At 38.9% G+C, this 18,885-nt stretch overlaps 1 protein-coding gene across 1 annotated transcript in view; it reads left to right on the forward strand.

The window, feature by feature from the left end:
- The window catches only part of Adgrg4 (adhesion G protein-coupled receptor G4), a 156,579-nt gene that overhangs the window by 24,448 nt on the left and 113,246 nt on the right, over positions 1–18,885 (forward strand). Inside the window, exons 3-8 of the mRNA XM_004643180.1 lie at positions 3,188–9,142; positions 10,280–10,374; positions 12,426–12,490; positions 13,874–13,913; positions 15,768–15,820; positions 17,305–17,468. Of these exons, the coding sequence (XP_004643237.1) occupies positions 3,188–9,142; positions 10,280–10,374; positions 12,426–12,490; positions 13,874–13,913; positions 15,768–15,820; positions 17,305–17,468 (6,372 nt within the window). The remainder of the gene's footprint in view (positions 1–3,187; positions 9,143–10,279; positions 10,375–12,425; positions 12,491–13,873; positions 13,914–15,767; positions 15,821–17,304; positions 17,469–18,885) is intronic.

The following is an 18,885-nucleotide window of genomic DNA, read 5'->3' on the forward strand; positions in this document are numbered from 1 at the left end:
AGAGACAGAGAGAGACAGAGAGAGAGACAGAGAGAGAGACAGAGAGAGAGAGGGTCAGAGTTGCATTTTATTTTTGATTTTAAAGAGGAAATAACAAAAACAAATTACAGGAACAAAGACATGGAACAATAAAATGGTGTATAATTTCAAAACAAGAACAAAAAATTAAAAATGGTTTTTATATTGCACATTTGTGTCTTAAACATGATTCTGTTTATGTAATGAAACAGATTGGAGGGAGTCAAGAGTAGTGACAGACAGTTGAATTGGGAGGCTACTGCAATAGTCTGGGTGGAAGATAAATGTGGCTCAGTCAGGGTGGTAAGGGATTGAGGGGGAGAGAAATTGATAGGGTCAAGAGATGCATAGAAGTAATTTTCATCAGACAAGATTATGCGTTAGCTGTGACAGATGAGTGAAAGAATAGAGAAGACAGGTAGAGAGTGAAGGCTTTGGTTTGTATAATTGAATGTGCTGTGGGGCAATTTAGTGAAATAATATCAAAAGAAGATCCGGCTTGGAGAGAATACATAACAAATTCCAGTTAAGGCATGTTGACTTTGAGATATTGATGGATTATTCAAGAGAGGAAGTCAAGGAAGCATTTGGTTATCAAAATGTGAAACTCAAAATAGAGACCTGGTCTAGAGATAGAATTTTGAGATTCATTTGTGCATAGGTGTAAATTCATGAAACCCTAGTTATGGAGAAAGGATTGAGTGAAGAGAACAGGAGGCTGGGTCAAAGTCAGCCCAGTAGAATAGAGTCTAAAAAGATGTAGAGAAGGAGCAGCCAGAAAAGGGGTAATAGTAAGTACAAATAAACTTTCTTGGAAGAATTTAGCTGTGATTGGAGGAAAGAGGTAGAAGTACCTTCAGGGAGATATAGAGTTTGGTTTTGTATTTAAAGAGTAGAATATGTCTTAAATCAGGAGGGAAAAGCTCATTAGAGAAAGGAGGTAATAATGAATGTTGTAAGGGTTCTGAAAGTGCAGGAGGTGATGGATCTAAAGCACAGTCGAATTTCTATCTGATGATTTCAATTACTTTTTCCTTTGAAGGAGGAGGGAATGATTGCCTGATAAATATGTGGGGGTGGAGTTTGAGGATGGGGAATGTGTGAAAGAATTATTGCAGAGTAGGAGTACAAATTGACCAGAGAAAAATAGTAGGATGGCTGGGCAGAGAGAAAGGCTTATTTGAGGCTAGTGGTAATGAACTTATGGAAACATTAATTTATCCTTTTGTGTGACTGGCCAACAATACGTGATTGCTCAAGCATGGGTATGAAGGAAATGGACATTAGCGCTGACCCAGGATTGCTGGAGGAATGCAAAGGAAGATACTACCAGTATCCCAAAGTCTCTTTGTCTTTGGTTTCTTCCCATTCTTTTCCATCCTGCACCCTGCCATGAAACTTACTTTCCTCAAGGACTACGCCCATTCTTCTTGCTCAAGAATCCATAGTCTTTCAAATAATGTAGTGGTTTAGAGCATAGACAATACGTGAAGTTTCTGAGACTCTATTTCTTCAACCCTAAAATGGGCATAGTTGTAATTTTTTTATCACACAGTTGGAGAGACAGCATCCAGCACTGTGCATGGCTTGTAGTAAGTGCCCAACATGCACCAGCAGCTGTATTACCTTCTCTTATCTGTGTCCCCAGCTTTCCCTTCAGATCCATACCTAATCTATTATTCCTTGTCATCATTACTCAACACACTCCCTCCCGCTCCCAGCTAGAATGTCTTTTGACTACCTCCATGTTCACAGCCATGTGTCCTTGCCTTCTTTACTCCAACCCCATCCTTTCTCAAAGGTGTTCATCTTCTAGAAGAAAGCCTCCTCACTAGCCTGAAGCCAGTTTACCATTTCACTGCACTGATTTCTCATTGCACTTTGAAGACATTTGGAGCTCGATTGTATTCTGTTGTTCATTTTATTATAAATTTCATTATTTCGTTATTTTTCTTTTAAGTATTTTTTCTCTTTTTAAAAAAATATTTCAACAATATAAATATTTTCCAATAAGATTATACATTCTTTGAGGAAAATAATCCTGCTATAAATCTATGCATTTCTCACAGGATGCAGAATTGTATTGATGGTGCTTGTTAAGTTTAGTTGGCTTAAATGGAAGGATAAGGTAGGTTGCACTGGTCTTCAAAATAGGATGCACACAGCCCCATGGAGTACACAGACAATTTGCTGGAATGCAGGAAGAAAATATTACAATTTCTACTTCTATTAATTTTATCACATCTTTTTTGACATTTCTATTTTTGTGAACATTTCTATGTACATAATTCCAATGTATAATATACTTGGTATGATATTACCCCATAGGCTATGAGTTCAAGAAATTTTAATCTTGCAGTTTCAGGTAAAAACATTTTCAATCTATAATTTTGAAAAGAAATGATAGGAAATTGACAAACTCGCAGCCTACAGTTCTTTGGGCACTTACTCTGTGCCAGGCATTACACTGAATTATATATATTTAATTTTATATTCAATTTAATTACACTTATATTCACTTAATATGAATTATATATATTATATAACATATATATGTTTATATTCACTTAAGTTGCATGCCATTTTTTAAAGTAGGTGTTATTATAACTCTTACATTTCAGAGGAGGATTGTGAAGTACAAAGAGGTTAAGTAACTGTACAGTATTATGTGATAAGCAAATGATGTAGCCAAGATTAAAAACTACACCTGTTTGAATTCAAAGCTAATCTTTTTTGGAAGATTCTAAACTATGCAATTCAATTCCATGCATAGGTATAGAACTCATCCAGTTATTTCTTATTAAGTAGTTTTGATACTATGTTTTTAAAGAATTGGTCACTTTCCTACAGCTAATCCTCTTAAATGAGTATAGTATTCTAAAAGTGAGACACATAATAGAATCTCACTTTTGGGAATGTTTGCATCTTGAGCAAAGTTACTATGAAATGGATTTCCTCTTATTAGTTATGTAACCAGAGTATAATGAAAAGTATATAGAGAATTTATAAAGTAAAACATTCTCTGAGAGAAATTAGGTAATCAAGCAACTTGATTATATCTGTGGTATTTATCTCTTAAAAATGGAAAGGAATCATACAGCTCTTTCTTGAAGAATTGTCTCTGATTTTGAACACAGTCCAGATTGACACATACTTTCTGATTTTTCAGTTGTTTCAGAAAATATGACAATTCAAGAAACAAGTACAACTTTATCACAACAAATAGAGTTGACAACTCCTTCCCAAGTTACTGGACTAAAACCACAAACGACTGTCCATTACTCTACTGTGATGTCTAAAAGCCTACCTGTATTTGTGACTGATTATGCAACCATTTCATACTCCAATGCAACAGTGCCATCTCTGGAAACAACAACTACATCAAAAATGTTAACAACATCTATAGCTGAAACAGCTACTTTTGCAGTAGACACGTCATCTACTTCCACAGCCATGACTTCACCTACCCAGAGCATATCCATATGCAATGCCACCGATTCCATGCAAATAACTAAATCTCCATCTTCAGAAAGCACAAGGCCAACAGAAATAGTGCAATCCACGGCTACTAAGACCTTTCATCCAACTACAGCTACTAACTTCCTGTCCACATCTTTATTTAGTGAGGATTCAATTGCATCTCAAACTTCAGCCACTGAATCTCAGTCAGTCATCACGAAGATGACATCTTTATTTGCAACTACTGAATCAACATCCATGTCCCCAACATCTTGGCCAAAACACAAACCTACTGATATTGCAGTATCTCCTATCTCCACTTCTGAACAGGAGTTTCTAGTGTCCACAGCTGCTGGAACTGTACCTTGGTCCATAGTAGGAGGGACTTCAGGTAAAAGTACTGGCATTAGGACTACATCAGCATTTACGCCCAAGTCTCTGCTTAGCTCCATAGCTGCTTCTGCAGATTCTGTGTTTCCTAGAAATCAGACGGTATCTACATTGGCAACAACAAATATGGAAAAAGCATTTACAATTCATTCAATGATGCCTACTGGGGCCACACCTACCATAATTACAGCAGAAACCGAATTGCCATCCACAAACTTCCAGAATATCTCTTTATCCCATGTGGAGGATGCTGTATCTACTTTTATGCCACAAGAGACCTCTTCTTTGGCCCTTTCTCCCATGAAATCCTTTCCAATTACTGAAACTCAAAGTGTACAGACAGGTTTCGATGCTGAGAGTCCACATCCAACCTTAACTCCTGGAATCACACTTGCACAGGAAATGACTGAAGCTGCACTCTCCCCTATAATCACAGGGCCAGTATACACCCAGAAGACACCCCCAGCAGGTGAACACATGTTCACTTCGATTTCCACTATATCAGCTCCCACAGTCAAAGCATTTGAACCAGGTCCCACATCTTTAACAGATGAAACGGCCCATTGGCTCTCTTCCGAGGAGAATGCTTGGACATCGAGGCCTGACCAGATGCTGCTGACACGTATTAACTCTACTACTGTACTTACATTTGTGTCCAGTGAAAATGTCACATCAGCATTCCATGTGAGTACTACTAACCCAGAAAATTCATCCACAACTACTAATCTTATCACCCCACCAGAATTTCCCACAGAAAGCAATGCCACTGGAGTCAGATATATGACAACTTTATCCACATTGACATCTCCATGGCTTGGTAATTTCTCTTCCATTTCTGGAACCACATCTGGAGCCAATCTTCCTCAATTTAAACTCACCACCTTACTAAAAACCATCCCTGGACTCACGGTTGCTGCAAATGAACTCTCTACAATACCAGGGGAGGAAGCTGTCTCACCAGTAGATACAGTATCTACCCATGCTGACATTAAACTGAATTTTTCTATCCAGGAAAGCACTTCTGAGTCTACACACACAGAATCAGATGGCACAATTGCATCTGGTGTTACAACAGTCTCTGTACCAAAATCTGCAACAACACTAAGATCCAACAATAATTTGATGACTAAAGAAACAACTTCTCATCATCTTAAAGGAAAATCAACTGTAGCAGCAATATCTGAAGTTTCCTTGTTTCCAACAGTGTTGAAAGTGACAGATGAATCAGCACAAACAGTGACAGCTTCTGTCACTCTTTCCCCTTTCCCTGGTGTAGAAAAATTGACTACCTCATTGGATAATAAAATTGCAACTGCTGAGCTTGAAGGGAGTTGGATTTCTACAACATTGATGAAAACTATGCCTACGAATTCATACAATGGAACTCCAGAAAACTTTAATTCAACCCACGCCTATCCAACACACTGGACTTCAGAGACATCTGAGGGGCCTTTAGCTCTGTCTTCCACTCCTGAGAGTACCAAGATGTTCCCTGAACCCCTTCACACTTTCACCACGAGGATAATTGGAGCCTCTATAGACAGGACAGCTAAGTCCTGGTCTTCTGCCATCTTGTCACTAAAGACTGCAGCTTCTCACTCATCAGCAACTCATATACCTATCACTCACATCTTCTCCCTGCCAGTTACTGTCTCTCCTGCCACCTCCATGGTGGTTTCTGGTGAAGCTAAGGTGACTATACCTGTAACTTCCAATCTGGCCATGGATTTTCTCACATCCATGCCCTTAAATGTTGTGAATCTTTCATCAGCTACAATGACTTCAGCATTAGTGCCACCATTGAGTCAAACAACTTCTGTGACCAATGATATCATTCCTACACAGACAGATTCAATTAATACCACTTCAGAGGCCACAGTGATGTCTTCAATGACACTCATGTCAGTTCCCTCTCAGACAGAAACTCTAGTTCCCTTGTTGAGATCCCCCATTCCTATTACAACCAAGACTAAGGTCACACTTCCCTCCACGTCAGGTGACACAGTAACTCCATCCACACACACTCTTGTTTGCTCCAAACCTGCAGCTGTGTCTTCTACTCATGCAATCTCAACTATGTCTACATCGGTAGCAACTCAACCCATATCACAAGTGGATGAAATAGCTCCCTCTACTCTTAGCTTTCCGTTCACTTTCAGTGGCAGTGGAGATGCTGCTAGCTTGGCTATTGGCACCACGGAGACTCCAACTGTTGCTGAAACAATGCCTTCACACACCTCTTCCAACAAACTTATTGCCTCAGCAGATGTCTACATTTCTCACTCTTCCACACATCTCGTAAACATGTCAGCCTCCACTCAATTGGCCACTGGCATCTCTACCTTACCTTCTGCCAAAGATGAGATGACCATCTCTCTGGGAAAAACATCTAGAACTATGGAGGTGACAGAAATGTCCCCATCAAAAAATTCTTTTATTTCCTATTCCAAGAGTACTTCATCTTTGGAAATGACTGATGCAGAATTTTCTGAGACCACAGAAGTTTCCAGCTACCAAACATACTCAGCTTCAGAGATTCCATTTGAAACTCCAACTGATGAGAATTCAACTACATCTACCACTTCCAAGGGCACCTGGACTACACCTTCCTTGACTTCAAATTACCAAGTAGATGTTCACATTTCAGAAATGCCTAACAGTCTTGGGAAAACAACTCCCCCTTCACAAGCTCTAACAAAAACCACCTTTTTGCCTCCTGAAAAGGAAAACACAAGTGCCCTTTCAATGCATACACCCAGGACTGTGGAAAAGATAGCAAATTCCTCCTCTGGGACTCACCAGGATGCTTCCTTTGTAAATACAACTTCCAGGACAGCCAACACATCAAATCCTGAGTTCATCAACTCAACTCTTTCACAGTTCTCCTCACTTAAGACTCCACCTGAGGTGACTTCGTTTACCTCTTCCATTTCAGAAAGCATACCAGCTTTCCCTAAATCCTTGTCTCCTTCCACAGCTGGATTATCCAATTCCAAATTTACAGTTGTCTCTAATAACAGGATCACCACAACTCTTTCTGTACCAAATGTACCTACACTTCTTAGGGAAACCCCTGCAGAAATGTCAATTCCTATTTCCGAGATGTCTACATTGCCAGGTGATGTCACTGCCTTTACCTTCAAAACATTTTCTGACCCTCTGGCAACAATAATGACTAAATCTTCCAAAACAACGTATCCAGGTTGTTTTAAAAGTCCCTCAGTAGCCACTTCTGTACTTATGCCTGAGATAGCTTCAATTCCAGTTAGTGACTTTACTTTCTCACCTGCAGCAGTTTCTTCAGACACTTCCACACTAATTGAGTCATTTTCCACTTCACTGTCTCCAGCTACCCCTAGGATGACTGTGACTACACAAGCATCTACATTGAATGTCACACCTGTGATATATCCCAGGCTGACCTCCAAAAGCACAGTAGCTTCCTCTGCTTCAACTACTTCAGAAATGACAGACATGTCCTCTAGGATCACTCCTACTTCTATTTCCATTCCAACGGAGGCAACTTTTCTGTCCATGAAAACCACTCCAATCACTACTATGGCTGGGCCAGTGACCTCAGTTTTAAACACTACTGCCTCTCCATTGCTCAGGACTAAGAACACTGAAGCTACTTCTTCCATTCCAAAGACAACATCTTTTCCATCAGTGCTAACAACTCTGAAGTCACCACAGGAAGATGAAGCTACACCTCTGGGCATATTATCTGGGATTACTACCAGCTCCATATCTACTGTGAGCAATGGTAGGACGACAGCTTTCACAAACACTCATTCTAGAACCCCTTCCCCTGAAACAGTGCTTTCATCTACTCCTTTAGCTAATCCTCATACTACCTTGAATATTCAGGTTTCCCCATCTTGGACAAACTCTAAGATCACACCTGGACCCACAGAAAGTATAAAAGCTACCTCTACTTACCTTTCCTCTAATACAGGAAAGATGATTTCTTTGTTACAAAATACTTCTTTAACAACTGAGTTCACAAAACGCACCACATCTGAGGATATTCCTGTTGTGTATCCTTCATGGACCCGGTCTAGTGAAACTACACCCTCTTTGATATCACTTCTTTATTCACCTCATGGTGCTGAGGCCAGGTTTTCAACTCCAAAGATCTCTCCTACATCCCAAGTGGTTGGATTTCCAGGTGTGGGAACAAAAATCACATCAAGTAAAACCCAGTCTTTGCTTATGACTTCCTGGAAAACACATAGAGCTGAAGATTCTCAATTTCCACTTTCTACCACTACTCATAGGCCTATACCCAACAAGATGGAAACAGAGACACCACACCTTGTTCCTGGGACTTTGTCACCATTGGCAGCCTCTCCTGCTAGTCTAGTCTCTAAAGATGCTATTGCTGCATCAACCAGTCCCACATCAGGAATGCTTACTACGTTGGGGACTTCTGAGAACCTTTCATTATCAACATCTTTAAGGTCTACCCCTACTAGTTGGCCTGATAAGCCACCCATACTTGAGAAAACAACCACATATGTAACTCCCAGGACTACAGTCCCACCAAATCCTCTAATCTCTATGACCACTACTTCACCCATGCTAACTTTTTTATCTAGCCTTCCTTCAGGTTCCATGCTGATGACAGCTCCTCATGCTGTAACGTCCTCTATGGCAGAGGTGTCCAAATCCACATTTCCTACTGACACGATCCCAATGTATGCATTCACTAACTTTACAAAACTACCGTTTGCTACTGGAAGCACCATGCTCAACAAAATTACTTCTACACCTACACTGGGAAGCAGCACTACTGGCCCCCCAACTTCCCTCCCTATGTCTACGCAAGTCACAGATAACAGAATGGATAATCTCACATCCCTCAAGACAACCTCCAGAGCCATTCTGACTGGCAACTCCGGTACTATGTTTCAGTCTCCATCTTTTAGTGGAATGAGTGTATCGCCCTCTACATCTGATCATCCTATATCTTTTGGTTCCATGCTTCCACCTAGTCCTACAGAAGCATCTGCATGGAGCAGAATCCCTGCTACGTCAGCTCCACCTTCTTTAATCCTTCCCAAGTCCACACTGGAGTCCCTTATCAATATAACCACTACTACATCTACCACTGCTCGAGCCCCATCTCCATTCATATCCACTGGGCTGGCATATTCTTCTACAGATGTTGTATCTTCACTAATCTCTTCCTCTTTTAAGGCAACCTGGCTGGACTCCACGTTTTCTTTTCTAACTACTAAAGCACTGACTTCACCAACTGCTAGTGAGTCCATAGGTACTGTTCCTTTATGCATGTGACCAATGTGCCCTATGTTCTCTAAGGGTCAGTTCTCTGAAGGCAGAGAAGGATAAAAAATGGTGTGAGTGTTTCTAATCTCCTTGGGGCAGTAGGTATGAGTGCCTTGTCCAAACTCAGAAGTCCATAGCTGTGTTCCCTATGTTTACTGAAATATAATCCAAGTGTATGCTTTCACTCCACATGATGTTTCTAAACCTCTTTCCACTAGTTTTGTTATCAGTGTCCTGACTCTGCCTCTGCATATGTGACAACAGATTAGGAACATCAATTGATAATTAATAAGAGAATTGTATGGTATTAGGCCTGAATATGCTTATTACATATGAGAAAATCTGAAAAGATCTCCTATCCTAAGGGTTTTGTTGCACTGAGGGGTTGAATCTAGGGCTTTTATACTAAACCATATATTTAGCCTCTTTAAATAATTTTATTCAGGACAAGGTCTCACTAAGACAAGCAAGACTTTTATTTGTGATCCTTCTGCCTCAGCCTTTCAGAGTGCTGGGATTATAGAAGTGTGCCACCATGTTCAGTTCTGCCATTTGAATTCCTCTTATGTAGGGCTCAGTCTTTTTCCACTCCGTGCATCAACCTGGCTTGGAATACTTATCCATGGTCAGGGAGTATTTGCTTTCCATGTTGTTTAAAATTTGCATGTTCCTACAACTTTTAACATTCCAGAATAAAAATATTGTAGGATACACAAGAGGGAGAGAGACAAGAGGATTGAATACCTTGAAGCTAAGTGGAAGGCACAGGAAGGAAATAAAAACCTAGCGATTTTCTTAGAACAAATGATCTTGTGAGGTTAGTGTTCAGCTTTACCATGGAATGGACAGGAAATCTGTTCAACAACAAAAGTAGATAATTTGGGTGATTATATTTTATCCATTAACTGTGCATAAATCAAGAAAATGTCAAAATTATTTTAAAAGGCAGAGCCAAAAGTGCTGTTTTTTTTAAAAAAAAAAAAAACTTGGTGCTGAACAAAGTTTAGGAATGAGAAATCACTGTTTCACTGCTTTAAAGCAGAGAGCAGTTTTGATCAAATTTACAAAAGTTAAACTTCTTGAACTAAATAAATAAAATTAACCTCCTTATTTTTAATTACAGTTTCCTTCTACAATATCGAAATGAAATTCTCTGTCTTTGATGAAGAGTCAAGGGTCCCTATTACCAGTGTTATACATGAATTTGTGAAAAATTGGGTAACATACTATTTTGGATTTTTATTGTATATGCAAATATATGTGACAAACCATGACTAGATTAAAACTATATTTTTCTACTGATAAGCCACTTTACAGATAAATGATTTTTATTTTTTTCACTGCAAACCTATTTACTCTGTAGGCAGCTCTTCAAGGATCTATTCAATCTCTCCTTCTCACTGTCAATGCTGAAAGCTTTTATGAAATGTTATTTTCATTTGTTTAGGTCTATACATTTCCCTCTATTGACACAAATTCTGAGTTTTTGCTCAGTCTTCCCATTTGGAGAAAAGAGGAGAGCTGTGATAACAAAGCCTATGCCACTGTATTTAAGTATCTTTGTTTGCTGCTTTTTAACTTTTCTCTCTTTCCAACAAAATGAGTGTTTTATTTATCCTTATGTTCCTTTCAGATAACAAGACTCACATATACACTTCAGAAAAATTCACATGTTGACATCTAAAACATTATCATTTTATGGTGCTAGGGACTGACTCCAAGTCTTTGTGCATGTTAGGCAGGTGCTTTATGACTGAGCTACATTTTTAGCCCTTCACCATGAATATTTGAGCACATTTATAGTGTCAAATATAGGTCATGCCTCATAATTTTTAACAGATGCATAGGGTTTCACTGTATGGTTGTAACATAGTGTTTTGAGCTTTTTTCACACCCAGACATCCACTGGTAGACATTTAGATGGCTTCTGTTTTTTTCTCTATTTTTTAAACAATTCTGAAAATAATACCCTTATGATAAATTTAGGGATATTTGAGTATTTTGATAGGATAAAGTCTTAGAATTGGAATTGCTGGATCAAAGGTTATAAATGTACACTTTGAACCTCTAAATAGCATGTTAGGTGAAGGAATATAGACTTAAAAATCATATATTTTGTTATTATTGTTAATAGAGTATATCTTAGAATGGATCCACAAAATGGAAAGTAGGAGGGGAACTACCTGCTCGGGTACCCCTCCTGCCCCTCTCTTGGACAGGAGTTTTCTTTCTCTCAATAAATATATTCTGCTCATAAAAAAATGGAAAGTAGGTCAGTGGTTATCAGGGAATGGGAGTAGACTGGGGAGTGATTATTTAATGGGCATGGAATTTTTTAGGGAAGAATTCTATAATTTATATGTAAAATCTCTGTAATAACCCATGTAAAATAACAGAAATATCCACCCTACATTGACACAAAAAGAAAACAGAAAACAAAGTCTTACACCAGAGAAAGGGGATAGATACACCACATTGAAATGCATTAAATGTCACTGAACTTTAGATTTCAAAATTAATTTTACATTATGTGAAGTTCACCTCAATTGAAAGCAAACAGAAAAGCAGTGTTATCACTAAATGGTCTCCCAGACAGAATTACCAACTTGCACCTTTCATCCAAGAGTGGGTGATTGTACTGGCTTTCTCTCTCCCCACCAGCATGTATTTTCAAGTATAAGGAACATGACCACGACTGCTTGAAAATGCATGTGCATATCAGTCTGCTCAGGCTGCCTCACAAAGATAGCCCAGATGGTGTGGCTTGACCAACAGGCACTTATTTTCCCACAAAGTTGCTAGGTAGAAATCTGGGATAAAGATGCCTGCAGGGTTGAATGTCTGGTGAGATGTCTTTCCTTGGCTTACACATGGCCAGCTTTTCACTGTGTCCTCACATGGTACTTTGCTGTGTATGTGTATCTCTGGTCGTTCTTCTCTCATAAGAATACCAGTGATATGGAATCTGGGTCCCACCTTTATGGCCTCATTTAATCTTAATTACTGTCCCAAGAACCGTATTTCCCAGTATAATTAGACTGTAGCTTAGAGTTTCAACATTTGAATTGGGGTGGGGGAATAGTTTAGTCTATAGCAATGGGTAAAATATAAACTGAAACACTGAGTGAAACAGATAGAATTTTTGAAAAATTTCAAAAACAATAATAAATTCTGCTTAATAACCATATTGTTCCAAGGGGGACATTGTTCAGTTAAAATAGAAGAGTGGGAATATGGAAACTGATATTTTTCTCTTTATTTTTTTACAGCTGAATTTTATATTTGAGGACAGTGAATTTTGTCTTGCTAATCTAGCTGTCCAAATTAAAAGCAGGTATGTGAATGACATCTTTTGCGGGTTGAAACACAATTTGAGGGCATTCTAAGTCCCTTGTTGTCTGGAGATTTCCTTTCTTTATACCTGGGACTTAGGGACTACCACACTTGCTGGCGCACCTTTCCTTATGAGTACGAGCTTGCTTTGGAATGAAGAAGAAATTTGTCTTATTCCTCTAGGGCACAAAGCCAACAGAGGGGGAAAAAAAGAGAAACTAAGAGGAGGCAGTAAAATTAGACTGAGTTATCTCTATTTTTTTTTTTTTTTTGTATTGGGGATCTAACTCGGGACCTTGTACTTGCCAGACAGACACTTACACCACTGAACTATCTCCTCAGCCTCTATTGTTCTCTTAATGTCTAAAATTTCATGATTCTGTTACTTAAAAAAAATCATACCCTAGCTAGGTGTGGTGGCAGGTGCCTACAATCCTATCACCTTGGTAGGCTGAGGCAGGAGGATCAATCAAAAGCTCTAGGCTAACCTAAGCAACCTAACAACTTAGTGAGGTCCTGTTTTAAAATTTTAGAAAGTAATAAAGGGCTGATTGTGTGACTCGGGCTCCAAGTTCAATCCCCCCTAGTGTGGAGGGCTTGGAGTGGAGGTGAATGCACTTTGAAGGGATAAAATGCTACAGATGGCCAATAATGAGGATTGATAGAACCTTTTCTATTTCTGAATGGTGCACTTCTAGGACTTGGAAACTCTAAAGGGAAATTGAAATGTTTAATGTGAGCAATGCACCTTGCCCACCCCTTCACGTACTCCTGTAAAGGGTCAGGAGTGGCTCAGTGGAAGAGCCCTTGTCTAGCATGTGTGAGGTGCTGGGTTCAATCTCTAGCCTCGAAAAACAACAAATTAAAAAAATCTGTGATAGCTTATTTTATGTATTCTTCTAGATTTACTAAGAGAAAAGAATCCTACTCTACAAACTGTTTAACAGCTTATGCTCTTGTTTTATAATCATGTACATCTTTTCAGGCTAATGCATGTAAATCCAGCATGTGAATTTTAATTGCATACTTTTTATTTTTATGGCTATGATATGGTATATATGTTCAATTATCCAGCAAAGGACAGTCGAGTAATTTCTACTCCTGCATATGTATTTTTATACAACCTTCTATCATCAACCTTCACGTACTCCTGTAAAGGGTCAGGAGTGGCTCAGTGGTAGAGCCCTTGTCTAGCATGTGTGACAAGGTTCTTGGCTATAGAATTGCTGAGTCAAAGGCTTACCTCTGGTTTGGTATCCAAATAATGACTGTACTAATTTCCAGGGTCCAATTGAAGCCCTAGCAATATTCATCCTGATTTTGTATCCTATATGTTTGGCACTGCATTTCATTTTTCTATAATCTTGTGATGCTTTTGATACAGAGGCACTTCCAAGGAAGAAATGGCCTTGTTCCAGAGTATTGTAAGTAATCTGTCAAAATGAATCTACTTGCAACTCATCCTATACCTGATTAGATACACAATAAATACTTTTCTATCCAAGTGTGTACAATATTATCAGGCAAGGTTCCACAGTGACAGCTAAGGTTCAAGTTACATTATTTCTTTTGGGATTGCCACAAGACCCCATCATGAAAACCATGCCCTGTTTTTTGAACTATACACGTGGCAAGTTTCTAAGGCACATTTTGTGGGGTTACAGGCATAGAGAATATCTTGGGTATTGAAAATGGTGAGTGGAATTTCTTGTAAATAAACCTGACTCTTCCAAGAGTGACAATTGTTTGCAAGACTGGTATTCACGTAACAAAGGTAAATGCACTCTATTTGTAGACATTTGAAGTAAGAGTGTGACAAAACTATCTCCCATCATCCTTGTTCCAAATCTTCATATTCCAGTGCCTCTTACCTTTAAAATGGTGCAGTCTAAAACGATTAGAAAGCACATAGCTTTTAAGATATTTAAATAGGAGATAAATATTTTGAGGATACAAAATATAATCAAACCTACATGAATTTCAAATTATCTACCATCATTTAATGTATTTACTATGATGTAGAATGTACCTAAGGAGAGTCACATGGAGAGAAAACATTCTCTCAGGCTTTCACAGAAAGCACATTGGCCAAGCAATGGCTGTGACTCATTCACATGGCTGACACTGACAAAGGTTCTACAATCTGAGGTACAGGATCTCAGGATAAATCCTGAGGGGATTTCACTGACCTTATCAGACCCAAAAGCTACAACTCTTGCTGTATAGGTCCTGCTTTACCTTGGTCTTAACCATCCAGAAGAAAAGTATAGAAACAAAATATAAGAAGTAAAGTCATGCTGTTATGCTGAGCTGTAGAGGACTCAGGTCAACAATTTCTGACATTGCCTGTCAAGCAGAAGACCCAATACTATTATGGGCTACTGGACTCTTATAGAATATTTTGCTGAGTTTACACACCTATAATATTCAAATAACAGAACTTAACAAAAAAAGGGTATACAGATGAATGTCCATTTTGTATCTGTGTATTCAAAGTGGTTAGGATAGATTTGCACTTACATTCTCTTAATGAATAGAGGGATTTGTTCTAATGGTGTTTGTAAATAGGATATCATGTCCTCATCTTGTACAGCAATTAACCACTAGGAAGAATGTATGCAATGTGTTAATTATTGAAACTGTCCTACCAATTTGATTTGAGACTCTCTCATTGCTATTTATTTCTCAATAAAGTTGTGGAAAAAAATAAAGTATTTCCTGTAAATACTGTCAGAAATTTGAAGTTTAACACATTGTAGATAACATTTCTCTCAAATAAAATGATTATGAGTTTTGTGGTCATAATCTGGTCAAGGAGCCCTGTTCCTGCACTTCCTGAGCCTTGCTGCAACTTATTCATTTGAGAAATGAGTTCAGTGACAAGGATAGAATGAGACACTTTATGGTAAGTGCTTAGCACATAGTTCAGGAACATTAAATGTTTCACTTTTTTTATTGCTACTACCGTGTTACCACTCATACCCGAACTGCTTAAATTCTGCTCCCAGTTCTGGAATTCATCAGTCATATCCTGTTGGGGAGATCATTTAACTTCCTTAAGCCTTGGCTAGAAAATGGGGTGGCAATCCTTATATTGCCCATCCTACAGGCTCAGAGAGCAGACTAAATGCATTGATGTTTTTGGAGGTGGTTTGCAGATTACAATGGGTTACATAAGTATAAAGTATAATTATGGTTGTTGTTCACAAAAAGCTCTGCACTTAATTTTGACATTTGTTTAAATATTTCAATGACTGTATCCTTTTCTCTTGCATCAGTTGGAACGGAGAGAAGGGCAAGCAATGGCTACAATTTCCCATGTACCATACAGGTAGGAGCTGGGTTTATTCACAGCTGGTACATTTAGTTCTGACTTTCTTCCCATTTAATTCTGTATGTGCAGCCTGTTGGTCAGAGTTGTTAGACAGAGATCAAAGCTCCTGGTGGTTATTTTACAGACACTGTAATTAGTCTCTTGCCTTCATGAAGTAAGTTGTTTCAGTTGGTCACAACATAGCCTGGCAGCCCGCCTGTTGCCTCTTTGTAGTGTAAAGAAAATGGGATCCAAAGTGGTTATAATTTAGGGATAGGGCAATAAAGTGTTTGCTGTGACCAATAAAGCCCATGAAATACTGAGCAGAGAAATTGAAAACGACAAAACAGCATGGAAAACATCCCTTGTCCTGTTGAGACTTGTAGCCCAGCTCTTCCTTGAAAACTGGTTATTGTTGATCTGGCTGTGTACACTATAAAAGACTTACCATATTACAAGAGAAGTCTCCTGAAGAGATCACTGAGAGCTCATGGTGCTGGGATAGAGGTTCTGCTGTAAGCAAGAGGAGAGGTTTAAAAAGAGGTTCTCTTTAGATTGGAAATTCAAAAGCTGAGAAGAGATAGGTTCCCAACGGAATGGGTAGTAATGATTAAGAATGGGCAGGAACTGAATTCACCATATACAGATCAGGTGAGAGGACAGAAGTATTTGAATTGGATATAGAGGGAAGTTTTAAGTAAGGATCTCTAACTTTAAACAACTGGCAGAAAATGCAATTGTGTTCTTCAAAAAGCTGCATATACAAATAGAAACAGAAAGAAGATATGGGTAAGTTTGTGAATCTGGAAGCTTTTTCCTAACGAATATTAGAGGAATTTAGACTATTAAGGACTTCACTACAGAGGTTGAGGTTAAGGGTGGCTCCATTCTTTTATAACATAGCTTTTAGTGATAGAAATATTGGGTGGGTCACATCTTGCTACGTTCACTTCCCTCTTCTGTAGCATGGGAGCAGGAGCACTAATGAATCAGAACATGCGGAACAAGAGCCCCACAAATGGCAGCTATCATTATCATCATTAGTGTTCTATTATAGAAATAAGCCTTCTGCAGAACACATCTTTATAGACTAATTGAGCATGTGCCTATTTCCCTTATTGTAGTGATGATGAAGAAATTGGAGACCAGAGGATAAAAGATTTTCCCTGCAATAATAAATCCTGAATACTCCAAATTCTCTGTTAATTATTACAAACTCCCAGTGAAGTCTTATAGCTAATCAGTTCAACATAACACAAAGGTTTCTGATCATTCTTTTGAAAACAGGTTTTGAGATGTCCAATTTGGGTACAAGAGAATTCATCAGAAGATCTAAAAAGCTGTCTTTAATCATTTCCTCAGACTTGCCTCTTAATAGCATATCATTTTGTACCTCTATGGACTACCAGTTCAGGCAATAGTACAGAATTTCAGAAGTTTAGGTCAAGTTGCATTCTGTTGATATAACTGCAATATTTTCTTTTCTGTCCTACTTCTCTTAGCTGTGCTTGTCAGGTTATAATAAAGGCCAGCTCCTCTTTGGAACCCACGGAATTGATCAGCAGGATCAGAAATAAAATATATGGAAACCTCACACATGGAAACTTCACACAAGATGAATTGGTGTTATTGGTAAAGTCTGACCATGTTGTAGTGAAAAAGCTAGGTAATTACTCTGGTGGGGTACTTCAGTATGAATTCACTTATGTTATTTTAAACTTATAGTGCATTCATACTTAGGAATTCTATGTTCAGAGGGAAGAGAAGTCATCTTGATGATCCTTTCCACGCCCACAGGTACTATTGTGTTGATAACCTTTCTGCTTTCAAGGGCTCATGGAAGAACAGGGTCGGAGAGTTTACAAGAGGCTGCTGGCCAGCTGTGGTTATTACCTGTTAGCAATGGCAAGTTCATCCACAGACTTGGGGAATTGCGTCTCTTGCATAAATACCTAAAGAGCTGGCAAGCTTCCTTATTACACAAGATAGATGCCTAATCATTCCTAAGTAATTGATTGATTCAACCATCCTATTTATCTTGGCAAGTAATGTAGAACCATCCTAGATTTCTCCCATGAGCATTTTCTATTCTGATTAGAAAGGCATTAATGGTAAAAGAGAAAAGTGGGCTACTGGGCCACTTCACTCCTTCGTATTGCTGCCAGCTTTCTTCTTTTTCCCCACTTGGACTAAGTCCAGACAATACCCAGAGGCATTCCTAACACAATCCTTGGCAGCAAGCTAGTTAAGAAGCAGAGGGCAGGCTGAGGCTGCATGAGCATGAGAGTGGGATGAAGGGAGACAAGTGTGGAAGGCACAGGCAGAGCGCGTCACATAGATGATGCCAATAAATGTGTTCTGAGAGTTGGAAGAAGGGACCTCTCATTCTTGTCCACAAAGGAGACTGGGATGGCTGGGCTCCTTCTTGAGCTGCTCTGTCAACACCTGAGAATGGGATTTTCAGGATCAGGTTCACACACTCACTGGGTGCTCAGCTAAACTGGCAAGTTAGCACACAGATTTAGCCTAGAGTGGCTCTCCTGCAGTGTGACAATGCCCCACATCACAACCTCGGCCTACCAGCCAGTTCTTCAGCACCAACATCAGAAATAGAGCTTCCCTGTCTATATTGGTCATGGCAGGTACACTGAATTTACTGAAGCCAGAGTCATCCCAGAGACCATTAAAACAGGAGGTGGTCATCCAGGGGGGAGAAGGGGACCTTGCATCTCCTGAATTTGCACATAACATGGATAACAATCAGTACTTTGGAAGGACAACAGGCATGCTCTAATGTTTTACTCTAGCACTGCTTTGGGGCTTGGAATTTTCCTGAAAGAATGTATACAATTAAAACAAAACAAAACAAAACTCTCCTGTCAACTGGTGATTTTAATGAAAAGCACTAACATTGTGGTTATACTGTGTGGCTTATTTAAACAAAGAGACTTTTAAAAGCTATTTTCCACAAAGCCTTGTTTAAATTGTCTGTTGGAAATAGTTTCCTCTTTTATTTGCTGATGTTTGTTTGCAATTTGATAATGATGGGTCTATAATGGATATTCATGATATTTTAAGTGTCT

Source organism: Octodon degus, unplaced genomic scaffold (assembly GCF_000260255.1).
Source record: "Octodon degus isolate 3935 unplaced genomic scaffold, OctDeg1.0 scaffold00167, whole genome shotgun sequence".
NCBI classification, from domain to species: domain Eukaryota; kingdom Metazoa; phylum Chordata; class Mammalia; order Rodentia; family Octodontidae; genus Octodon; species Octodon degus.